The sequence below is a fragment of the Zootoca vivipara genome, chromosome Z2 (assembly GCF_965207765.1).
Source record: "Zootoca vivipara chromosome Z2, rZooViv2.hap1.1, whole genome shotgun sequence".
Classification (NCBI taxonomy): Eukaryota; Metazoa; Chordata; class Lepidosauria; order Squamata; family Lacertidae; genus Zootoca; species Zootoca vivipara.
The window spans coordinates 40,424,370-40,450,431 of record NC_142585.1 but is presented as its reverse complement, the minus strand read 5'-3'; the positions used below and the strand labels follow the sequence as shown (position 1 = coordinate 40,450,431).

Here is a 26,062-nt window from a genome sequence, read left to right as displayed (position 1 = left end):
ATCTCCCACCATACCCCCCCCCTCTCTCACACACACACCTCCTGGGAGACATCCCAATTCTCCTCTGTGTATTGGACAAGCTGGTTAAGCAAAGCTGGAATCTCAGAGGTCTCCAATTGTCTCGTTTTTCATATAAAATTTCACTTGCTCACTAAGAAGGGCTACAACAAAATGAGACATTTTATACATACCTTTGTCTGAAATGCTAACTCCTTGTATTTCCCAGGTGGTGATAGAATCTGGCAATGTCACAGGAAGAGCCTTTGAACTGCATTTATTAAGAGGGGGGGGAATGCAAACCCATCAAAAAATGTAGCTAACAAGTATCAGTAAAAATTATTTTTAAAATGTACTACAAAAATGCATTATCTTATAGCAAAAATGTGTATATTAGAAATTTGCGCTAAAATGCTGGTGAATTTTCAGCAGGTTTTAATAAAAAATAGAATCACAGATTATGGCAGAAATCTGGAGAACTGAAAAATGAGGAACTAAGAGAATCCAAATTCACAGATCCGTCCATCCTTACTTGAATAGCTGGGGATTGTGAGACCTCCAGGTATAGGGCAGTATATAAATTCAATAAATAATAAAAATTGAACCTGGGAGCTTCTGCATGTAAGCTGTATGCACTGGGACAGTGCTCAATCCACTATAAGGAAGCTGCCAGACAACTATCAGACCACTGATCCATCTAGTTCAGTCCTGTCCATACTGGCTGGCAGCAGTTCTCCTGGGTTTAGCTGTGAAAATGTTCTCAATGGATACTTCAGCTCATTCAAGAGAGCAGTTTCATTCTAGGCCACAGCTGAAGTCAAAATGACTGAGTCTTTCCCAGAGTACTGTACCTGTGTACTGGGTGAACCTCCCAAAGCCAGCTTTCGGGAAAATAGCTTCGGATCTCTGGATCCAAATCCAACATGGCATCAAGGGCTGGAAAATATTTTTTAAAGGAATTTCAGAAAATTAGAAAAGTCAGCCAGTAGTCAGGAACTGCTAGGACCAGCACAGGGGTGTAGACCTTGTAGTCCTTAGAGATGCTGATGGACTCCAGCTTGCATCAGCCCTAGTCACCATGGCCAATGATCAAGGGTGGCATGCTCATTTGTATGGATCAGTTTGCATATAGTGTGTATTGCATTTTCTCTCCCGCCCCCACCCCTTTTTGGCAGAGGAGGCTAGTTTTTAATAGGTGCACATTGGCTATGCATTGTGGAAGACCTGCTCCCTGTCTTTCAGGCCTTTTCCACCTATCCTAGGAGAACAGTGCCCTGGCTAACTCCAGCTACAAAAGCTGAGGCTGCTGAACAAAATCTTGAGCTTGAGGGAAGGTTTAGAGCAGGCATAGGCAACCTTGGCTCTCCAGATGTTTTGGAACTACAACTCCCATGATCCCTGACCACTGGCCCTGTTAGCTAGGGATCATGGGAGTTGTAGTTCCAAAACATCTGGAGAGCCAAGGTTGCCTATGCCTGGTTTAGAGGGTGTTGCTTTACTGAAATAAATGCACTTTCCGACGATATTCTAATTTTCTAAGTTTCACCTGTATTTTGGAGTGTTGATACTGTGAGCCCCTCCATCCTTTGCCCAAGTTTTTTCTTTTGTGTGTGTGTGTGTGTGTGCGTGCGTGAAATCGAACTGCACAGTGGTACCTCGACTTACGAAGACGATCCGTTCTGCAGCGCTCTTCGTAAGTTGAAGTCTTCGGTTGTCGAAGCGCCCGTTCTGTGCTTGCGCGGACCGCAGGCGCAGAACACACGCGCGGCGAAAAGACTTCCAGGGTTGTCGACTTCGTAAGTCGAAACCTTCAGAAGTCAAGTCATTCGGATGTCGAGGTACCACTGTATATCCTAAAGACTGCACAGTCTCTGTTGACCTTCTTACCAGAGGAACCGAGCCCTGGATAAGTGTACAACCCCATATCCACTGATTAGGGTGGCATGCAACATCCAACATCCACACAAGCTTTCTGAAAGCAGATCAAGATGGCTGCTTGAACATCAGACCCCAAGTTGGTTGGCTGACCAAAACATCTGTTCGTTCCATTCATCTCCTTTGTTTAAAAACCCCTGTGAAACAGTAGCATGCCTCCAAATGGTGTCATGTGCTAATGTTACCTTTTCTCGCCAGTATTAAAACCTTGTGAGTTTCATTCCGGCGCAGGTTTTCTGCATATTCGCAGCAGCGCTTAAAGGCTGCTATGCAAAGGCGTCCACCAGACTTAATGCGGCTGGCTCTCTCAGTACAAGTTTGCATGACGGGATACAGTTCTGCTCCAGTTCTACAGCACTTCTGAAGCTCTGGTTTTTTAAAGTAGGTTACTGAAATGACAATAAGTAATGATAGTCTCTTTCTCATGGCATAGTAAAATCAGTACCAGTTTCAAGTTTGGGGCGTCTCCCCAGGTTTGGGGTGTCTTCCCTCATTTTCATTTCTTTTTGAATTCGCATACTGCCTGCTACATTGCTGTTAGGGGTGGAGGGAATCTGTATGCATTTAAAGCTAAATCTTATCAAATTCAGACTTTCTGAAACAACATGTGAAATGAAACACAAGCTGGCCTTTGAAATTAACTGAACTTTGCAATGCAATGCTTACAAGAATGCATATATTTGGTGGAAGCGTGCATAAAAATGAAAATATAAGTGAAAAATAACATGCAGTAATGCATTATATTAGGAGATATTGCTTCTAAGAATGATGAATTTAAAAGAGGATTTTTTTTAATATTCCCAAATTGCTATAGAATGTGAAGAACTGAATTTAAGATTGAGAAACCAAAACCGATGGTTCCTTCATCCCTAATTTATAAGACAGTTTATTAGTCATTATGAAAAACATGTCTATAAAAACAAATACAACAGTTCCTCAACAGGGAGAAATTTCATTTTGTTTGCATTTTTATGAGAAACTTCCTAATTTATGCTTCTCGAACTAATTATGAGCTGAAAAGCAGCTTTCCGTTTCATCAAAGTTCGTGGTGCAGTTCTCCAACCAAATAATGTCTATAAAAATGCATATAATAGAGAAATTGTGTGCTGTAAACACATATATAAGTGGAAACAGCATTAAAAGTCATTATCAGGGAAAATAGATTTCAAAAGTGTGCATATTAGTTAAAGCTTCATACAAAATTTTGTATAATAGGAGAAATATGCACTAAATAAAATTGCAGATTGATGCAGAAATGCAGAGAACTGAATATAAGATTGGAAAAATGAGAAACCAAGAGAAGATGAAATAGACGGATCTATCTGTCCCTATCCTCTGGGCAAAATGTTAAGCTTGGCTCCCGTCTGTGGCAGCCCCTCCCCATCTTAAGTTACCCAGAATGCAGTGCCCTAGCCCTTAGATTTATGAATTCATAGATATGATTAACAAAATAATAATAATAATAATAATAATAATAATAATAATAATAATAATAATAATAATAATATTTACTATTTCCCCAGCCACTCTGGGCGGTTTCCAACAGAAAAAATAAAATAAAATAATCAATTAAACATTAAAAGCCTCCCTAAACAGGGCTGCCTTCAGATGTCTTCTAAAAATCTGGTAGCTGTTTTTCTCTTTGACATCTGATGGGAGGGCATTCCACAGGGTGGGCGCCACCACCGAGAAGGCCCTCTGCCTGGTTCCCTGTAACTTGGCTTCTCGCAACAAGAGAACCGCCAGAAGGCCGTCGGTACTGGACCTCAGTGTCCGGGCAGAACGATGGGGGTGGAGACGCTCCTTCATTTCCCACAAATCGCTTGGATCCCCTCTTCAACACAAAAATGCTATTGAGTAAAACATCTGGCAAATGCTGTACCCATTTTGTCAATTTCCTCTTCGATGGTGGACCGTGAGGATCTTACAACAGATTGACAAGCTTCATCTGTGGAAAGAATTCAAAGATAAAACCAGAGGCAATGGAGAGGAATGTGATTTTATAAAGCTGGCAGTAAAATGAAAAAGCCTTGAGACCCCAGATATTTAGGGAGGACTTGCAAAAGGGTGTCACTTTGTGGTTAAAAGGAATAGGGGGCACCTGTTTCTTTTGAATCATCAGCATTGGCATTGGTCAGGAAGGTGAGTCCAGCCCTTCGAAACACGTCCACGTTGCTTTGTCCCCCACCAGCACCACACCCAAGGTCACTTTTTTCCAACTGCAAAAGTGCCTATGGGGGGAGAAAAAGGACAGTTGGGGAGGACTATTTTCAGCTTATATCAGGGGTAAGAAACCAGCGAGCCTCCAAAATTCATTCCCACCTTCCCTGACCATTGGTCATGCTGGCTAGGGATAAAGGGAGTGGGAGGGCCTAGGAAACACCATACAATTTACAACCAAGATGAGGAAGTCCACATGCCACTGGACTACAACTCCCATCACCTACTACCATTGGACTTCAACTAGCATCTGCCCCAGCCAGCATGGCCAATGTTCAGAGATAATGAGGGTTGGAGTCAAACAATATTACATTCTGTATATTTAAATGAACTTATTCAAATATTATATATTCATTCAAAATACGCATGCTATAAATATGAAACAGAGATATAGGGAAACTCAGGCCCAGGAGCTAAATGTGACCCTCTCCCGAGGTCAGATTACTCACTGGCCCTGCTTTGCACCCTCCTTGAGTGTTTTTGCCTGGCTGGAATATGTCCTTGAGCTTTGCGAATGCTCCTTGTTTGTCTAGCTAGAGAGAGGTATGTGAATGTGTGTAGTTACCAGACTACTGCATGAAGTTAACATTTATATTCATTGCTCTGCCCACCATGGGCATGTATGCCCCCAGAGCAGAGGGTGGCCCCAGAGGGATTGCGGCCCTTGGGCTGAGAAAGGTTCCCTGCCCCTGGTGTAACACAAGGCAAACAGGTTTTTATTTTGTTCTGTTTGGAGCATAAGTACGCAACTCTTTCCATGGGCCTTGTCTTCGTTCTTGTGATGCCGTAAATTGCCACATCCATAGACGACAAAGCAACCAAAGAGTCAAACTGGGTTTTCAAAGAAAGCAAAACGGAATCTCCTGGGCTGTGTGTCCTTTCACTTGTTGATAATTTAACCTGTATAGGAGAGGAGGGGGGGGGGAGAACAGGATTCACTAAGGGAAATCCATTTATTTCAAAGGTACCTAACTGGGTCCCAGTTTTCTCTATAGTGTGTGCATATTTTTTTAAAACACACACTCACAATGGAGAAATTCACACTCCTCTAAGGTTTGAAATTCAGTTTTCCACTCAAGTAGCAAACCTTGAGTCCTAGTTCTGGGAGAAAGGTCATAAATAAATAAATAAATAAATGGTTTACTGGGGTTCAGCATACATATAAATCAATATATTAGTTGGAGGTGAGGAAATAAAAATGCATTTATTTTTTGCAAGATTACTTTGCAAAAATGTGCTTTTAGGCAATGTTTCTTCAGAAAAAGGTGTCCGCATAAAATTTTCATGAGGGCAATGTTCATCTTTTTTAAAGATATGAAATAAATTGCAAAGTGATGTGGGAAAGTGTTCAGAAAAATGAGGAGAAAAATGGGAGAAACCAAACTGGTCAGTGTCACCCAGCCCCTACATGTTACTCACCTCAAGGCTGTTTCCACATTTCCGTTCTACATTTAACCAGACTGAATCAGCTACCAACTCTGCAGCTCCCTCTCCTGTAACTATGTAGTAGACAAGTAGGCGGGCTGAAGGGACCATTTCCTTAGTTAGCTGAAATCCTAGACTTTGATAAGTGGAGTCTTTAACTCTCTCCTGAGTCCCATGGGCTATTATTTTTCCTTTGGATAAGATCTAAAGGAAAGGAGGGAAGGAACTAAGTTAAAAACAGTGGGCTTTGGATTGGGGGGGTGGAGAGATCTCCAGGGAAGGCTAGGAGAGAACCCTGCCTGAAACATGGAGAGCTGCTTCCAATCAGTGCAGACCATACAGGGCTTGTGCAGGGGGAGCGCACCGCCCCTGGCAGTGCGATCCCAGTAGGGTGTCATCACAGCTGCCCCCCCCTCCTGCCCTGGGCGCCATGCCCCCGCAAGGAGAGTACCACACCCCGGGATGCACTCCAGCCCTGCCCCCGCCTGCTCTCCGCCCCCGGAAGGCCCTGGAAGATGGGGTGCCATTGCAGCTGCCCCCCACCCACACGGGGCACCACGCCCCCGCAGGTGGTGTACCATGCCCTCGGGACACATGCCCTACCACTGCAGGTGGAGTGCCACACCCCTGCGACATGGGCCAGCCCCAGCCCCGCCTGCTCTCTGCCCCCGGAAGGCCCTGGAAGACGGGGTGCCATTGCAACTGTCCCCTGCCCGTGCAGGGCACCACGCCCCCCCCCAGGCAGTGTGCCACACCCCCGGGACACTTGCCACACCCCTGCAGGCAGTGCACCATGTCCCCAGGACGCGCACCACACCCCAAGGATGCACACCAGCCCCGGCCCCATCTGCTCTCCGTCCCCCAGTGCCAGAGCATGAAGCTCCGCCACTGGACTCAGCATAAGGCAGCTTCCTACAAAATTGACATTGAGAATCAACAATGTGCTTTGCTTGATGAAACCCTAAAAATGCAAGAGTAATTGGCAGTGAAATTGAAGAGGGCAATTTCAAAGAGTTCAGAGTATAACGTGCTCTAGAGCTACAATTATTAAGGTGCCATATCTTTCTGAGACACAGCACTGCAGGAGGAGGTTGTTTACAGGACATGTTGTGTGGTAAGTATATTGGGTTGTATCCAATGTTAGTCCTACTCAGAATAGACCCATGGAACTTATTTGACCTAAGTTAATCATGGTCATTAACTTCAACAAATCCACTCTCAGTAAGACTGGTAATAGATACAAACCCGTATCCACTGCTTAGAAGAAGCTCTTTGCACTTCTCTTCTTGTTCAGAATGGAAGGGTGGGCGGGTTTCCAATCCTGGCAGCAAATGAGATGTTGGCATGTTTAAGCGGGGTGGGGGTGGGGTTCCCAATGTAGGTGAAACTGAGCCAGTGCAGACCTGAGCAGGAACAGTGAAAAGTCTCATGCGCATTATGAGTGACTGAGACCCTTTGTGGGCGCCATAGGAGGTACATTTAAGCAACACTGGTGTCTGTAGAAGCCAGGTTGGTGACCTTCTGCTTTAGTATACTGTACATAACACTGAAGAAAGCATAGTGAGAGACAGACTTAAATACTTGTGAGTTTGCTGGTCTTTTGTGTCACCCAAAATCTCCTGGTTGAGGTGGCCACTTCATGGCATGCAATGGCAGGATGAGACCTGGAAGCTTGAGGGACAATTCAATGCAATTAAAGACAATACATTAAGAGGCAAGTGGATTTTTTTCTGTGCATACCACATAGCTATAGTGATGTATTTTATCAAGATAGTGGCTTGATGGGTGTATGTTGATGTGAAGGGTATCACCCACACGTAGCAATTGGTGGTTTGAAGCCCAGTCGATGTACAGATAGCTTCCACTGAGGGAAGCATATGATTTTGCCTCGTAGCTTTCGCTGGCCTGATTTTCTTCTGGTAAACTGGTGTCTGCGGTTTTTATCTGAAAATGATGGAAAACAATATGAATTTAAATCCACAGGGGCAATAAGAGTCTAAAAAAGTGCAAGTCAACAAGCAGGAAGGTCTAGGAAACATCAGTTGCTCAGAGGATAAGCATTGCATGCAGAAGGTCCCTGGTTCAATCCCCAGCATCTCCATGTAGGGCAGTGATGGCGAATCTATGACACACATGTCAGACGTGACACGCAGAGCCCTCACTGCTGGCACGCGCCCCATCGGCCCATTTGCGCTGTTGTTGTTGTTTCCCCCCCATTTGTTCTCCCGTTCCTCCTCACACTACAGCTTTCTCCGCTGTTAAAACCCGGATCCTTTGTTGTGGTTGTTGTTGCTGGTAGCCAGAGATTGGTTTTTAACCCTTTCTGCACTGTTTTTTCTGGCGCCTTGGCAGACGATGATTGGGTGTAACAGCGTTTGTTTTTTAACCCGTTCTGTGCTGGTTTTTTTGTGCTTTGGCAGACTATGTCGGTGCTGTGTGTTAGTTCCAGCGAAGTTATTATTCATCATTATTTCTGTTCTCTTCCCCCCCCCAAAAAAAGTGCAGCAGCTTTGGGGCATCCCCCTCAAAAAAGCAAAGCAACTTTTGCACCCCCAAAAAACCCTCCAAAACTTTGGTCAGCAGCTCCCCCCAAAAAAAGCTCAACAACTCTGGGCAAAATAAAAAAATTACTTCAGTAGCACCTTAAAGACCAACTAAGTTTTTATTTTGGTATGAGCTTTCGTGTGCATGCACACTTCTTCAGATACGACTTCTTCAGATTTTGGTATGAGCTTTCGTGCATGCACACGAAAGCTCATACCAAAATATAAACTTAGTTGGTCTTTAAGGTGCTACTGAAGGAATTTTTTTTATTTTGCTTCGACTCAGACCAACACGGCTACCTACCTGTAACTAGAACTCTGGGCACTTTGTGATAAATAAGGGTTTTTTGGTTTGGTTTGGTTAAATAGTTAGTTTTTGGTTTATTAAATACAGTTATATATTACAATTATACATTTTTTGTTATTTAAACCACAAATATCGCGAAATTATGGTTTTTTTCTCGAGTTATGCTCGGTTTTTTGGGCGAATTTTGACACACCAAGCTCAAAAGGTTGCCCATCACTGATGTAGGGCTTAGAGTTCCGGCTACGTGAAACAATGATGAGTCCCTACCAGTCAATGTAGGCAATGTTGAGCTAGATAGACCAATGGTCTGACTCAGCATAGTGCAGCTTCTTTTGCTCCTACAACCTCCTATCAGCTGAGGGTCCACTTATTTTGTCATGACTGCCATTCCTTCCCCCACACTCTGAGAACCTGGGGGTGCCTTGAGAGCCACTGACAAGTCAGCATTGACAATACCCAACAACGTGGACCAATGATCAATATAACAGATGAATCAATTAAATGTTGTGGTTCAAGTCTTAACATTAAACACATCTCATTTTTCCAACACCTCTTGCTGTCAAGTTTCTAAATATGGTTTAAGACAGGCACTCCCCGTCCCTTGGGGGGTGGGGGAGACACAGTAAACTTCTTAATAGTATTTTTTGTTGTAATGCACTGTGGTTAAATATAAAAATCCAGTTTTCAAGGTCACCCATCTGAACTAGAAGGGGGGGGCGGGGAATGTTCCAAATGCGCTGCACACGGGCCAAAATATACAGTCTCAAAGTACAGCCTGTACAAGAACTGAAACCCGAAAAGAATTTAACTCACTCGAAACTCCAGCACTTTGCAGTCAGAAGGAATATTAACCACAAATAAAGCTGTCCCATCGTTCTGGCTTGTTTGCCTTCTCCCAGATTCTGCACCTTCTTGAACTAACACGTTCTCTTCCATTTGCTCATTTAAGGCAGTAGCCGTGAAGACAATGGGTATGTTTCTAGCAGGGGAATCTGCCGTATCCTTCACCTGCACCTATTAGCACAGAAGCAAAATCATTTCACTATAATACAATCTTCTTTTAAAGCAGGGGTGGGGAACCTCTTTTCAACCTGAGGGCCACCTTCCATGGGCCATGGGCCAACTAGGGGCAAAAGTGAGCAGAGCAACAGGTGTAATTTTTACCTTTGCACTGCTGAGTAGTTTACAACACAGACACATACTATCCTAAAATTCTCAACAACAACAAAAAAGTTAGCTGTTCTACATACACTTGCTAGAAAACCTGATGCTGATTAGGATCCAGTCGCACCACACTCTAACCAACTGAGCTATCCTTAAGACTTTCTAGGCTGTGCCCATGTATTAAGACCTATGGGTATAGGGTGGTATACAAATTTAGTAAATAATAATAAAATAATAATAATTGTTGGGTAATTGTTTACTTATTTATGCATATTGCCTTCAGTTTCAGTTGACTTCACTTGCCCTCAATCCTGCTGTCACATAGCCAAATATGATTGGCTATGTGGTGCTGTGATGCCATCCTGTTCACTGCCATGGGATTCCTGATTGGGCGGGAGCAACCCATGTGACCAGGAAGCACGAAGAAACAGCATCGAGGGGGAACTCTGCCAAAGGAGCAGCAGCCAGATGAAACACTGGCACCAAAAAGAACAGGGTGGGGAGAGAGATGATAAACATTTGCCCAAACTAAGTGGATTTATTTAAGAACATTTCCACCTCACTATCACACCAAGTAATAATGTTCTACCATAATCTTTATACCTTTCCAATTTGGAAAAGGGGGAGAAATTTGATTTAGTTCACTTTTAAAGTAAAATGTACCAAATCTGCTCTTTCTAAAATAATACAATGCCAGCCAGCATTCGTTCCTCATTTAATCTGGGTTTACCCATTCTCATTCATTCATTCATTCATTCAAAGCATTTACCGTTTGCTTCAGCTGGAAAACCTCCCGGAGTGGCTTACAAATTGATTAAAAAAACAAACAACAGTCCCCGCCCTCTTACTTAAAATCTAAAAAGACATGGCAGGGGATGGGGAGGGAAGAGGGAAAACAAGCAAACTATTTTTTTCTGGGGAAAATCTAATTAAGTTGTGTTTGTTTGATCCTGTTACTGGCGATCAGTTGGCAATCTCTGAACCATCAATTTACATCAGGACACAAACTAAGATTCTTTCTTCTGAGGTAGTAGATGCTACAGGGGAGCAGGGATCTCATAAAGTTGTTATTAACGTATTATGGTAATTCCACTGAGTATTTCCTTTAGTCACGTTAACCAACCTTAATATAGAAGGGGAGCCCAGGCTTCACAAAGAGAGGAGTAGCAACCAAATTGAGTTTGTAAGGTGACAGAACATACAGGACACTGAAAAGTTCACTGTCTTCGCTATGGCCACCTGGCAAAAAAAAATTAGATGTTTCTTGTGAGAACAGGATTGAATACAAAAAAAAAAAAACCCACCTGTGTCATGTTAGCCATCCTGAGTTTCTTTCAGAAATAAGCTTTGTTTAGAACAAAATAAATAACTACCGTATTCTAGTATGGATTTTGGCAAATAAATGAACATTCATGGTTTGTATATTTAAGAAATACATATTCCCTTCATTGATCATTTAAATATTTCTTGTAAACAACTTAAAGACTTTACTACAATCAAGTGGAATATATTAACTAATACAATAAATAGATAATAGATTTATATCATGGTTCCCCCTTACTTTTCTTTAAACTAAAATGCTCCAAATATTGCAACTTTTTTTCATAGGCCAGTTGCTCCACCCTCTTGCTAATTTTCGTTGCCTTTTTTCTGAAACTTTTTCAACTCTACGCTATCTTTTTTGACATGAGGTGACCAGAACTGAACACTGTATTCCAGGTGTGGTCACACCCAGTGCTTCTTTTTCTCCTTAAAAATGTCTCATTTTCCTACTCATATTGAAATATTGCCCTTCAATGAGGCCAAACTTAGATTCACAAAATATTTAGAGGTATACATACCCCTGCGTCTCCCAGAAAAAAAGCACTGGTCACACAATATGACTTATAAGTGGGGCCAGAGTTAAAGAGAGTGTGTGTGAACATGAGATAATTACCTGTGGATTCCAGCACTGAAGCTGCAATATAAAGTGTTGCGCCATCAAGCTCTTGCAGACTGCCGTAACCTATTTCACCAACAGCCACTTTGCTGTTAAAATTGCACTCCGCTAATCCATTCTCCATCTGATGATTAAGATGCATAACAGTATCAGAAACTATCCCGGCACGGAGACAATTTTATTCATTTTATTTACAAAAAAAATTCTATACCACCTTTCATCCAATGATTCCAAAGAGGTTTAAAAAATACAGTTAGGTTTCATCTGCACTATACATTTAAAGCAGTATCATACCACTCTAAACAATCATGGCTTCCCCCCCGCAGAATCCTGGGAACTGTAGCTTGCTAAAAATGCTGAGAGAGGTCAGCGAGAGACCTCCTTTCCCCCTCATCTACATACAGTTCTCAGGGCGGTTTTACTGCACAACCCTCTTCCCAGGGAACTCTGGGAACTGTAGCCTTTTAAGGTGAATTTATCCACTAATTTCCGGGGGTCCAATCAGAATATAACTTAGTTGAATGCGGCATATACTGCCAATCCTGGCCCAACAACATTGGCTGCCAATCACTTTCTGGGCACAATTCCAAGTGCTGGTTTTGACCTACAAAGCCTTAAAAGACTCAGGACCACAATACAGCCATACCTCAGGTTGAGTACACTGCGGGTTGCGTACTTTCGGCTTAAGAATGCGGCAGACCCGGAAGTGTTTACTTCCGGGTTCCGCCATGCGCGCATGCGCTAAAGCATCACTCAGGCTGCATACTTTTTGGGGTGCGAACGGCACCCCGAAACAGATTGAGTACGCAACCTGAGGTACCACTGTACCTCAAGGCCTGCCTCTCCCCTTACAAACTGACCTGGACCTTGCAATCTCCACCTGAGGCCCTTCTTTGTGTGCCTTCATTATATATATTGTTAGACACTAGGCAAAAACATTCCTATTCTCCCAGGCTTTTGGTTAATTAAACAATCTATGGCCTTTTAAACAGTGTGGGGGTATTGTCTTTGTTTGCTTCTGCTGCTGTGATTGTTGTTGTTGTTGTTGTTGTTCTATATTGTAAACCGCCCTGTGATCCTCAGATGAAAGGCAGTATAGAAATTTTAACAACACTGAAAGGGCCATTGGTTCCTTATCTCTGGCATAAAGGAATACAGCAACATACAGCCAACCAATTAAGACTTGGATAGCATCCTGCAACACAGTATCAACATAAGACATTTCACACTTTTGCGATGATACCCATTTCTAGCACCAAAGTGTTCATCAGTGGGATGGCTGACTGATTCACTTTTGAAATCAGGACACTAAAAAGAACAAAAATAACTTCATTCGTTGACCTAGTTTTTTGGGACAAATGCTTCTGAATCCTGAAAGGAGCACCAAAATAGTTGGCAGTTGTTTGCTGAATTACAAATCCTGGCAACTCTGAAGTACGTTTCTCATTTTTAGCTGATCTGAAGAATGAAAAATTCTAAAGAACACCAACGTTCTCTTGCCTGGAAAATATATTGGCATCTGCCCAAGTAATAGCAAATATTTCAAACTGAGTTCCCAGAAGCAGCTGGAAATGGAAGCAGTTCAAAGACATGCACTCACACCCACTCAAGGGAGGACCTGGCTGGAAGCCGGGTCTGCAGCATCTTACATCCAAGTAACTGATGTTTAAGTGGCTTGTGGACTGGGCTGTTAGTTAAAATGTGGAAACGGTTGGCTTCCAAGTCGAACCATTTATATATTTTTAAAGAGTGGAAATTTGGGATAGGGGAGAAGTTCGGTTGGGTTTGCATTTTAATTAACACTGAAACAATGCACAAACCAAAGCGTTGTTGTTTTTTATTTAAAAAATCCTCCAATTCAAAAGTGTCCAAATCGCATATATGCACATAAATGTGTATTATTAGTAAAAATGTCCACATTAAAAATGCATGTACAGTGGAACCTTGGGTTGCGAACGTGATCCGTGCAGGAAGCACGTCCGCAACCCGCAGTGTTCGCAACCCGCAGCACCGTGTCTGCGCATGCACGGGTTCCAATTCAGCACTTCTGCGCATGTGCATCTATCTGTTTCAAGAGAGTGCACCTCTGGGGATGAAGTCAAACCACATAGTGACCTCTCCAGGATGCTAGCCTGGGCAGTGTACAGTATGTAGAAGTCCTAGGCAGCCCAGATAACAAGACTCGCCTCTCGGCCTCATCCTGCATCATGAGTGAAATTTACTTTTGAAGCATGGATGTAGGAGAAGCTCAAGTTCAAGCAGGCAAAATATACTGGTGAGCTGTCTACTGTTAACCTCTCATATGTGTTAGAATCGGTAGCTTTTCCATGCATACAGATACATGCAGAAGTGGCATCCAGAAAATGATGGGGGGGGAATCCCCTCACACAGTTTCATGTTTGCTAAAGGGAAATTCAAGCACACTTCCATCATTCACAGCTGACAGCAAACCAGAACTATGTTTGCTCAAATGAAGTGCATTTCTGTAAGCTACCCTGGGATCCTCTGATGGAGCGTAGTATTGAAATTTGCATGATGATGATAATGATGATGCACCTGGCACAACAAATCCAGATTTTTTGCTGGGAAATGCACTGAAAACATAGGATGAATGAATAATTAGCAGGAAGATGTTTAAATGCTACACAAGCAAATCAGGACAAAAGCGCAATGGAGTCCAGATATCGTCAAACCACCACATAAACTTTGTGAAAGCAAATCAGGATGGATGCTCAATAAATAGGTCCTCTGGGAGAGCCCTTAAATGTGCTCTTTCGGGTTTAAAAATGAAAAGCATTGACTGTGGATACAAATATTAATTATAGATTTGGGGGAACCCCCCTCCCAAACCCTATAAATTAATAAATGGGAGGATTTTGATTATTTGGAGTGTTAAAGGGAAACTTGCAGGCCAGTGGGGAAAATACAGGCTAAGCTTTCTTTCCAAGCCAGGGCCTCGCCTGGGATAGAGGCGTTAAAATGCAAAATGTCATGTTAGCCCATCTGAGAGCCTGAGCGTGGGCAGACAGAGTTTGCCGTGGTGACAGGATGTGGGTTCAAAGTGACAGGAAGAGTCTTTTAGAGCAAGGTGTGCTGGGAAGAAGATGGGGAAGAAGAAAGACTGGGAGAGTTGACTTTGACTCCAGGGCTGCACTGCTGTAGGACACAAGCCCTGCTTGAAAGGACCATGCTGTAAGATCTGGACTCCCTCCATGCAAACTGAAGGTGTACATATATGAATAAATCATACTCCTTAAAGCTCTGACAGTTTCCACCATGTCTCCATTCTCCAAAAGGAACACAGACCCAGTGTAAATCAGTGGAACCGCCTGGTCTTGTTACTGCTCGGCAGAGAAAGCGGGAAGCACCCACCTTTTGTAACAATATCTAGAGATATTGAAGGTGGTCCATTTCAAAGTAGCTAATGTTCCACATTATTGCAGGCCCCTCGCCTTTTTAATAAATTGCTGGTCTGAATGTGTTTTGTTTTGTTTTAAAATGTTACATGGTCCTGCTAGAGTGCGGATTACTTTCATGGAAAATCAACAAGGCATCAACTGATGTGGCCTGGCTTCTCAAGCCAAGATGAATCCGTTCTGTGATGAGGTACTGTCTGCTCAATTCCAGTCCAAAGTAGCCTGTGGTTTGTTCATGTTTTCCTTATACCCTTGATAGTACTAGTTTAAAATTGGAATGCTGACTCTCAGTAACTGTCAGGGTAAACCTGGAGACAGATCTAAACCTCAGAAGCTACACTGGGAACTGTGACAGGAGGTCTGATGTAATTATTTTTGATCAAACCTTACCTCAATGAGTTGCAGTGCTCTGGGAAGCATCTTTTTTTCAGCTCCTTGAATTATTCCAAAACGGACGTAAACCTGAGCATTAGCCAATCTCTTGTTGTAAAAATATCTTGAAAATAACAGCAAAGCGGAATTATTATTACTGTATTATCACTACTATTAATATTGCTGCTGCTGCTGCTGCTACTACTACTACTACTACTAATTATTATTATTATTATTTAAATTTAGTACCCACCCTTTATCATAACACCACAGGGTGAGGTACTACAATTTAAAAGACAATATTAGAAACAGTTCAAAACGAAACCACTACACCAGTTATTGACACTGTTTCACGGAAAACCATGAGCTGAACTTAGAGTAGTGACTGATTTATTTCAGACAAGAAGGGTTTTGTTTCTTTGTTTAAAAAATGTATCACGGTGAGATAAAGAATGAAATTTCAGAATCACTGGGTTCTATGTCGCATTAGTCCTACTTGGAGTAGGCCCACTGAAATTAACTGACATGAGTAATTTAGGTTGATTGATTTCAGTTGGTCTACTCTGAGTAGAACTTACCGTAGTTAGATTAACATGTATTTTGAGCTATAATTTTAGCTTCAATATATGTTTTAACTGTTCAATATAGTTATATTTTGGGGGTTTAAAGCTCTTTAACTTTGATTTTTTATTGACAATTTTAATGTATGTTTTATATTGTATGTAAACCACTAGGATGTTTTATGTTGTATCCATTGCTAGTCCTAATCAGAAAGGACCCACGGAAATTAATGCTCATTATTAACTTAGATCTAGGCATTTCAACGTGTCCACTCAAAGTAGAAGTTAGATGAGCACAACCTTTTATTTACAATTACGTGGTATATACACTTTGTTAGATAAATAACTTCAACCAATTATAGCAGAAAACAAGAGTATAAACAATTAAGAGGAAGGAAACCATGTTTTGCATCCCAGAATCCACTACAACGTTTCAGAGGATACAAGGCAAGACTCTCACATTGCAAATCCCCCCCCAACAAAAAATAATTGTTTTTAAAAAGCAAACCCAAAGACAAACAAGAAGGATGCAATATTCACAAGCCCACCTTACCTCGCTTTAATAATGATCCTGAATTTTTCAAATTGCTGAGAGCTTATAAAATTCTTTTCTGGTTCTATCATGACAGAGAAGCTTGGCAATGCTTGAAATGTGAAGTGGAAGAAAGTTAAGTTAAACCCTTTTACTTTTAAGTATAAAAGAGATCAAATATATTTCTGCAGAACATTCACTGCTAGGGCTAGCACCTGTTTTCACCAGCCCTCCTTCCAGATTTTGGAGGCATGTGCTTAGACCAGCTCCTTGCTTAAGAGCAGGAAAGGGGGGAGAAATTTGATTCAGTTCAAATTAAGAAGCAAACTTGCCCGATTCTCACTTTTTGAAACAATATGTGAATTGAAGCACAATCACCCATCAAAAACAGGCATTTCTCTGAATTTTTCAACACAGATCTCAAATTAAGTAATGTATACAAAGATGCATATATAGGGGTAAAGTATGCATATTAATGCAGTCATTAGTGAATATAAGATACAAAAATAGGGGAAGCTGCTTTTCAAATATCTGGATATCAGGCAAAACTGCTCATAAAAATGTGCATATTAGGAGAGATAGCACCCTGTGGGTGCTATCATGTCCTCTCTCAGTTCTCTCCATACTGATAACCAGCTGGAAGTTTTACTTGCATAATTGCAGAATATGCTTCCAATGAACTTATTAATAATTTTGTTTCTTACACATATGGGTCCCAGCAATTAAAAAATACATAATTAAAACAGTTTGAAACACATTATACCGGTAGTCAAGGGGATAGTGTGGGTTTTAATCTATATATCTGTATATCTATATGATGTTAAAGACCAGGGTGAAGATGTCTGACTTCAGCATAAACCAGAAAAGACATAATAAGGGTGCCAAATACACCTCTGTGGGGAGGGAATTCCACACCTTAGGGGCTGCCACAGAGAAGCCCTCTTCTGGGCCACCACCCTCCATACTTCTGAGGGCAGCAGAACTACCAAGAAGGCTCCCTCTGCTGATCTTAACACCTGAGAGGGATTGTAAGGAAGAACGTGGTCTCTCAGATATTTGGGGCAGACGTCGTTTAGTACTTTAAACAGATAATTAGATATGGTAGCCCTCAACTGCTTAACCATTCATGAAATTAATCCACTGATGAAATTCATTATATTTATATCCCTTTCTTCTCCCCTCAAAGAAGCCTAGGGCAGCAAACCACGAGCAACAAAACAATACAATTAAAAATAAAATAAAACCTTTACAAACCTCTAAGGACATCTAAAAACAGTTAACAAATAAATATGTCCATCTTACTCATTAACAATTCAATGAATATTATAATGTACTTTTTCCTCCCCAAAGAAGATAATTAGTGAATTGGCTTTATAATATCCATATAAATATCCACATTACCATATTCTTTAACTTGAAACCCTGTTTTGGCAGAGGTGGTGAAATCCTTTTGATACTTGGCTTTTATTGTCCAATAACCATATCTATGGAGTGAAAGATAAGATTATTATTTTTAAAAATAAAAATGGGGAATGGGAGCCTTAAAGCCACACACTGAGCTTCTTGGACCCAGTTCCCCTGGTCAAGCCTCTAACCACTAAAGTTGTGCCCATGGGCAAGGGCATCTTTTTATTTTTATTTTTGCAAAAAAGTGTCCCCTGTGCTGTTTTAGACTTCAACACCTTTTTCTCTGTATTTTGGTTCCTCCTCCTCTGCAAAACTGCACAGAAAGAGGGTGACCGACAGAAACGAAGATGTTAATTTTGCTTTATTTCCTTTCAGTAACGTTTTACAAATGCTTGTGGTTTCAGATCGGTTCCAAGAAATTGGAGGATTGTTACTGTGATATTCCTTCCAAGCTTGCCTCTAAGCAAATAGCTTTACAAAGTTTTACCAAGCAGAGCTCTGCTGCACGTGTAGTGACCAGTGTGTTCCTCCTGCCATGCCCCTATGTGCCAAAACTCCAACACCTATATGTTTTCTTGTCTTGTGTCGAAATCCCAACTCCATTCCCTATTATATTTGAAGGCAAACCACTGCTTAATGCAGTAAGAAGTGACAGAAAGTAGTCAAGGAAAGTGAAATAGAGAAAGAGAGAGAGACTATATTCTCAAAACAGAATGAGTTGCTGACTGGCACTTTTCACAGAAACAAAGATGTTAATTTTGCTTAATTGCCTTCCAGTATTGTTTGACGTTACAAATAGCTTGCAATTGATTGGGCTGAACACCATGCAACTGTGAGGTGTCATGCTGGTTTGCATCAAACCAATTAGTATGACAAAGCCCAGCTATGCCATGTAATATGCAATATTTTTCTTACAGTTGTAAATTATAGTGCTTTTGTTTCTTTGCTTTTTTCATTGAATAAAGCGCTGTTAACTGTGTGCGCCATTGTAATGGATTGCTTTGAAGTCATTTTTGCTCCAAGTAATTTTTAGCCTCCAATCCCCACCCCCACCCCATTTTTGCCCAACCTGTCCTTTATCTTGCCCAACCAAAAGTGGCCACCCTACCATGGGCCCATCAATGCCCTTGACATAACCTCCAACATTTCTCTGGTGAAAATAGGGGTGTCCTACCATACCCTTCAACATTTAACTGATTGTAATTAGGACATCCTAAGGAAAAGCAGGGAATTCTGGGATCAAATCAGAAACTGGGACGATGGCTTCTGTAAATCCATGGCTGTACTTGAAAAATAGGAATACTTGGAGGGCCTGCCTTGAGGTCTTCACCTTGCACTCACAAAACCTGATTCACCACACACACAGAGAGAGAGCTCCTTTGAGATGGTGAAAGTTTTTTTTAATCCTTTGAAATTTACACAGAGCTTAAGAAGGAAGTTAGAAGGGTGACTCTCTTGCCCACTTCCTCTTTCAGCTCTGTGTGCTTTTCAGCACTTGGATTAATTATACAGGACCTGGCTTTTGCATTGATTGCTTGGAAAAAGTAGTCTGTGTGCATGCATTTCATTTCTTTCTGTTTTGGGGAAGGGCAAGGGCAGGCAAAATGGGGAGCAAAAAGTGGCCAGGGGGGTGGCACCCACAGCACTCAAAATCTAAATGTGCTGCAGGACCTAAAAGGCTCAGCAATCCTTATCTAGTCACTGAAGCACATTGGTGTTGTTAAGTGTGAGAGAGTTCTTTGGAGACCCCAATCCCCTTGCAAAGCTGCTGTTCCCAGAGTTCCCTGGGAAGAGGGATTGATAATTAAATCACCCTGAGTATTGTAGCTGTTTGATGGGGATAGTGGTCTCAGCACCCTGAATAAACTACAGTTCCCAGGATTTGGGGGGTGGGGAGGAAATGACTGTGCCATGTGCTTTGAAACTGCTTTAAATGTATAGATAAATGTAATGGGGTCTGTTAGTATCTCTCTTTTGGAAATTGTGCACATTCATACATTTCTCCAACATTTCTCCAATGAAAATAGGGACGTCCCATTCCAGAATGATCATTTTACTATTTATACCCCACACATTTTACTGGGTTGCCCCAGCCACTCTGGGCAGCTTCCAACATATATAAAAGAATAACAAAACAATGGCTCAGGGGTCAGATAACTCAATGCCCTCCAACCTTTCTCCAATGAAAATAGGGACATCCTAAGGAAAAGCGTGACATTCCGGGATCAAGTCAGAAACCAGGACGTCTTCTCTAAATCAGAGACATCCCTGGAAAATAGGCACACCTGGAGGGTCTGCACAATGAAGCTTACAACAATTCTATGATTCTATGACCTGCAGTCAGTCACGTCTGAGCCACCACACTGAAACAGTGCAATGTTGCAAGCGATTAGAGAGGGCTGGGGGACAGCATTAAAAAAACAGAGCTGTCATCTTTTCCTTAAGCAAGAAACCAGCTATGTTGCTCCTTGCTTTCAAACACCAAGTTAATTTCCAGCACCCTCCAGAGGGCTAAAAGGAAACATGCTTGGCACCCTTTCAAATACATTGATTTGCGCTCCGTGTCGGGAGAGGCAGGCAAGGCGGTGGCTGGGAGAAGAGAGCTTCTCCCCCCGCAGCCTTGCACACAGCCGGCATCGGACAGGGCTTCGGAGACCTTCTCCGAAGCCCCGTTGCATGCCGCTGCCAGTCCCCCAGAGCCTATAGGAACACATTGATTAAGTTTCAATGCATTCCTATGGGAAACTGGGACTCGCTAGACAAAAAATTCGTTACACGAATTGACCCGTAGAACGAATTAATTTCGTCTAGCGAGGCACCACTGTATCCCGCTTTATCACTACCCGAAGGAGTCTCAAAGCCACTAGCATTCTCCTTTCCCTTCCTCCCCCACAACAAACACTCTGTGAGGTGAGTGGGGCTGAGAGACTTCAGAGAAGTGTGACTAGCCCAAGGTCACCCAGCAGCTGCATGTGGAGGAGCGGAGACGCGAACCCGGTTCCCCAGATTACGAGTCTACCGCTCTTAACCACTACACCAGACTGGCTCTGGTTGAAAACCTTTGCTCTGAAAACACCACAGCTGAAGGCGGCAGGGCTTCTGAACACCATTTGCTTGAAACCACAGGAGGGGAGAGTGCTCTTGTGCTTGGTTCCTGCTTCCTGGTTTCCCATAGGCACCTGGCCTACCACTGAGAGAACAGGACACTGGGCAGAACCCCCTCGCAGTGCAAAGAGTGGCTCAGGGGAGATCTTACTGGGATTTGGGGGGGGGGAATGGTCCAGCTCCCCTGGCCTACAATTGCATTTCCACTGTTGCTCATCACCACGCCACAAGCAGATTTTTATAGCCAGGAAACTAAATTTATTCAGCATATACCACAGAGAAGCCTAGCAGCAGACGACATGGTGGGGCTGATGACAGAGGCAGATTTAGGGAAGAGCAACCAGTTCTGCCTCGCTGGGTACAGAGCCTAGGGCAGGGGTCCCCAGACTACGGCCCATGGGCCAGATGCGGCCCAATTGGCCTCCCAATCCGGCCCGCGGCGACCCCCGCCGCCCGCTGCCGCGCCCGCTCTTGCGGCGCGCCGCGCAGCAGCGCCATTCCAGATCTGAAAAAAATCGCCGAAAATCGTTTCTGCACATGTGTATGGGCCTCTCCCGACCCAGAAGAGGTCATTTCCGGTGCACTTCCGGGTCGGGGAGGCCCATACACATGCGCACAAACAATTTTCGGCGATTTTTTCGGCCTGGAAGCACGCCACCGCACTAGTAAATGGGTGTGCGCATGCGCACTGACGCGCACTCCCCCGCCCTCCGGCCCGCCGCGCGATCGGCGCGGCGGGCACCGGCCCAAAGGCGGGTAAGTCTGGGAACCCCTGGCCTAGGGGGTACCACAACTATGACCACAACTTTGAGCAGAATGCAAGAGGCAATGGAACACCGAATTTTGGACTTGCAGGGGGTGCCGCTGAGATTTGAAAGACCGAAGTCCACCCCTGCCAGTCCAGCAGGTGGATCAATGTCTCTTACTAGGAGACCTTAAAGGCAGCTCTGTATCAGGAAGTTGTTAATATTTGATGTTTTACTATGTTTTATATATGCTGTAAGCTGGCCAGAGTGGCTGGGGAAACCGAGCCAGATGGGTGGGGTATAAATATAAAATTATTATTAATAATAATTATGGGTGGAGTAAGGTAGTCAGGAGGGTTTCTGGGTGCAGAAGTATCAACAGGAGTGCTGGATGGGCTCAGCCATCGTGTTTGCACCATGCTGAACTTGTCACCATCTGCCTCCCTCCACCTCCCTCCAGCCTCCTACCTCCCTCCAGCCTCCCACCACCTCAGCCTCCCAGGAATGAGCAGCAACTCACCTATCAGGTGGTCAGATAAGTGCCTCTGCCCTATCATACCATCCACTAGTGGAGAGAAGCCTTCTTCCTTTCCCTTCCACTCAATATTTGGTCTCCAGTTTTGAGAGGTTTTATCTAATGAATGGATTTGTAAAACAATACTGAAACCCCCACCCCCCTCCACCATGACAAGGTTCCAAAATTATTGATTTGACAGTAGTGACAAATATTTGCTGCACCGTGGGATAAGTCCTGATCAACCCACTTGGATTCAGGCTATATAAAGAAAGATTTTAAAGCTGACTGAGCACACATCCCTTATACTAAATAAAGGAAAGGTTTCATTCAACCCGTAACATTTAAAATATGAATAGATCTACTTAGGATATGGTGGGATTTTGAAGTCAGGGAAAGATAAAATCCCGGTGATGTCCTCTTCCTCGATAATATCCACTTCTACGCCATCAGGATCCTTTACAGAAAATAAAAAATAGCTTTTACAGCTATGGCACAATGTTAATTATCTAAATGAATAAGATAGCATGTATGTCTTAGGATAATCAAGTATGGAAACCCATGTATGCTCTTTTGAATCTTTTTACCTATCTTTTAAATGAATTATCTCCAACTTAGGATATTTTTGAACTGGACAAGGCTGCCACATCCACACCATATGTTTAAACAACCTCTAATGAACTTTAAAGCACATGGCTTCCCGCAAAGGAATCTGGGAACTCTAATAATAATAATAATAATAATAATAATTTTTTATTATTTATACCCCACCCATCTGGCTGGGCCTCCCCAGCCACTCTGGGTGGCTTCCAACAGAAGTATTAAAATACAATAATTTATTAAACGTTAAAAGCTTCCCTAAACAGGGCTGCCTTCAGATGTCCTCTAAAAGTCTGGTACTGTAGTTGTTTTTCTCTTTGACATCTGGTGGGAGGGCGTTCCACAGGGCGGGTGCCACTACTGAGAAGGCCCTCCGCCTGGTTCCATGTAACTTGGCTTCTCGTAGCAAGGGAACTGCCAGAAGGCCCTCAGCACTGGACCTCAGTGTCCGGGCTGGATGATGGGGGTGGAGACGCTCCTTCAGGTATACTGGACCGAGGCCTATTACCTATTACAAGAGCTGCAGCTCCCAGCACCCTTAACAAACTACAGTTCCCAAGAATGTTTGTGGTGAGCCATGTGCTTTCAATGCAAGGTGTGACTGTAATGAAGCAACAAAAGAACACAATTATATTCCATGAAGAGCTTGAGCATTCCCCTAGCTGCTCAGTGAAAGCTGCTGATTCAAGTTCTTGGTGGAAATGGCCATGCCTGGTGTTTCTAACTATTCCTGGTGCTCCTTGGCTGCTTTGAATGGCGAAGTGTGGCAGTGCCTGTACTTTGGAACTCCCTGCCTATTGAAATCAAGCAGGCACCTTCCCCGTACACTTTTTGCTGCCTGCTAAAAACACTCCCATACTTCACATGGCATAATTATGAAGCTGAGCCCCACCTCAATTCGAAACAGAAGAATTTTTCACATGTACATGGGATAATGTGAGGAAAGAATTTTTCATACACTATAGCATAACTGCATTATATTCTGCTTGTTTTCTAATAGCTTGTAACAATTGTAAACCTACATATATTCTTTAGAGTTCAATATGAGTCACTATATCCTTTGACTAGTCGAGTAATTAGTTCCATAATACAATATTAATAAAAGTTTACAAATACTTCAAGAGGACTGGTTTCATCTTCATCATCTTCTTTTTCATCTTTTCTCATCTGCCCCTTTTTAAAATAAGCTGCCTAGCTCCTTCATAAATGCAAGTGCACAAAATCTAATTTCACGCTGCAAAATTAGTAATTTTTGACACGGCACAAAATGTGTCTAGCTGCACATTAGACTCACCACGAATGTTAAGGTGGCAGATCTTCGTGCTGGCTTCAGTTCTTCATTCAAAGAATAGACCCTGACCTTCACTGTAATGTAAAAATGTTTATTTAGGAAATCTTTCCCTCACTTTCAATCCCATTAAGGACTCACAAGGCAGCTACTGATCAATAGAATCATAAGCACAAGAAAACCATCAACCAATAGCAAAAGAAAAACACACGGCCACAGCATCGGTGCAATGGCAATCAACAGCAACCAATGTTAACTATAATTAATCACCAGACAGATTACATTCATGGCATTTGGGGGGGGGGGAGTCAGGATGCACACTTAGGCATAACCTAAGTAGCAGGACATCACCATGCATAAACTTTTCATTTCTGTGTGTGGATTCTATTTTTTATTTATATCTTGCCTTTCTCCCAAGATGAGATTCAAGGCAACCTCCAAGATTTAAAAACATCAATTAAAAAAGAAAGAAAGAAAAAATGTTAAAAGCAATAGTTAAAATGCATCAAAACACATTTAGAACCAGCAATTATCTCAATAGGAAGGTTTTAGCCTGCTGGTGGAAGGATAACAAAGAGGGAATGGCCACAATATGGGGCTGTTAGCAGACCTTGTAGCTTGGATGAATTACATTGGAATAATCACAGTTTCTGGAGTTCAAAGGATATATTCATGTTGGAACGACTTACAGGATAAGAGGAGATGCAAAAGAGAAAGTAGCTGACATCTTGTCTCAATAAGTTGGAAGAAACAACAAAATAGCTAAGCTTGTAGGAGTGTAGTTAACTTCGACAGAGATCACTGGGTAGATCACTGGTGGACAAACAGTGCCTTCTGTGGTTTGAAGTAACATGCAGTAACTACAAACTCAAGAGAAGGAAATTTATTTGCTTTTCTGCACCAGAGACCTACTAATGCTGCACTATTATTGTGTCAATGACACATAGCAGAACACACACAAGAAGTTTGGAAGACCACAAGTTGAATTATTAATTGATTCAGTGTTATAGGTTTAAAAAGTTTGGGACTTTTAAATAAAAAAAATCAGGATAATGTGAATTGCCACCAAGTGTTTAGCAAAAGGAAAGCTGACTTTACCTGACTGATCTGGGGTGTAAACAGGTTTGTCAGTCTGAATAAAGAGAAAGCCATTCTCATATGTAATAGGCATTTTCTTCTCTCTTGTAAAGTGTGGAGAAATGGCTTCCAAATACACATGACCAACTGAATTCTTTGGGTCTCTGCTTGACAAATCTTTTGGCTGAATCTAGAAATGTGATGGAGAATAGTTTAAAAAACATGCATGCCAGAGTAACCCATCAGAGGAAAACAGTGACAGATAGCATTTTTTATTGCAAAGGTATTGCCCTGCATATGTTGAGTCATGATTTATTTATTTAAACATTTTTAAATGTTTTTGGGCAAAGCCTTCACACTAACATAAAAAGCTATATTATATACATATGCAAGCACATGTAATAAAAAATACAAACAAAAATAATTAAAACAGTACAAGAGATCTAGTGTGGACTTGTGATTAGGTTGATGTACCTAGGAGACCAGGGTTCAAATTCCCACTCAGCTATGAATCTATGGGATTGGCAACTCCTGCAATGGTGGGCGTGACCAGAGGCAAAAGTGGGTGAAGCAAATGTTAGGTTTTTCCTTTAAGACTGATGTGGTCAATGGTGCTACACAGAGATGTGTGTTTGTAACCTTGTTCTGAATGTTAGCACACCTGTGAGCTTTTGCTAATTTGAATAATTGAAGGTAGAGTTTGCTTACTATAATGTGATTGGGTAATTGACTATTTTGAATTCTGTATTTAAGCAAATGGTTCATGGGTGTGGTGGTGGTGGTGATGTATTGTGAAATGAGAGGAAAGGAGTAGAGGAGTGTGGTGTATATAATTGTAAATAAAAGCAAGCAAAGATACTGAAGACGACTTTGTTATTTCGTCAACCCTGCCGCTGTTGCCACTCGGTTGGTGCG

The 26,062-nt window shown here is 42.4% G+C and overlaps 1 protein-coding gene across 2 annotated transcripts in view; it reads right to left on the bottom strand.

Moving 5' to 3' along the window:
• Nucleotides 1-26,062, bottom strand: part of C5 (complement C5) — a 70,193-nt gene that overhangs the window by 37,692 nt on the left and 6,439 nt on the right. Inside the window, exons 3-19 of one of the 2 annotated variants that reach the window (XM_035113409.3) lie at nt 25,169-25,337; nt 24,077-24,147; nt 22,548-22,639; nt 17,812-17,894; nt 16,432-16,522; nt 15,337-15,442; nt 11,528-11,654; nt 10,715-10,830; nt 9,241-9,441; nt 7,318-7,521; nt 5,572-5,781; nt 4,903-5,052; nt 4,034-4,163; nt 3,815-3,880; nt 2,118-2,321; nt 849-933; nt 192-268 (exon numbers count right to left, since the gene is read on the bottom strand). In XM_035113409.3, the coding sequence (XP_034969300.3) occupies nt 192-268; nt 849-933; nt 2,118-2,321; nt 3,815-3,880; nt 4,034-4,163; nt 4,903-5,052; nt 5,572-5,781; nt 7,318-7,521; nt 9,241-9,441; nt 10,715-10,830; nt 11,528-11,654; nt 15,337-15,442; nt 16,432-16,522; nt 17,812-17,894; nt 22,548-22,639; nt 24,077-24,147; nt 25,169-25,337 (2,182 nt within the window). The remainder of the gene's footprint in view (nt 1-191; nt 269-848; nt 934-2,117; nt 2,322-3,814; nt 3,881-4,033; nt 4,164-4,902; nt 5,053-5,571; nt 5,782-7,317; nt 7,522-9,240; nt 9,442-10,714; nt 10,831-11,527; nt 11,655-15,336; nt 15,443-16,431; nt 16,523-17,811; nt 17,895-22,547; nt 22,640-24,076; nt 24,148-25,168; nt 25,338-26,062) is intronic. The other variant, XM_088664953.1, reaches the window with a different exon arrangement.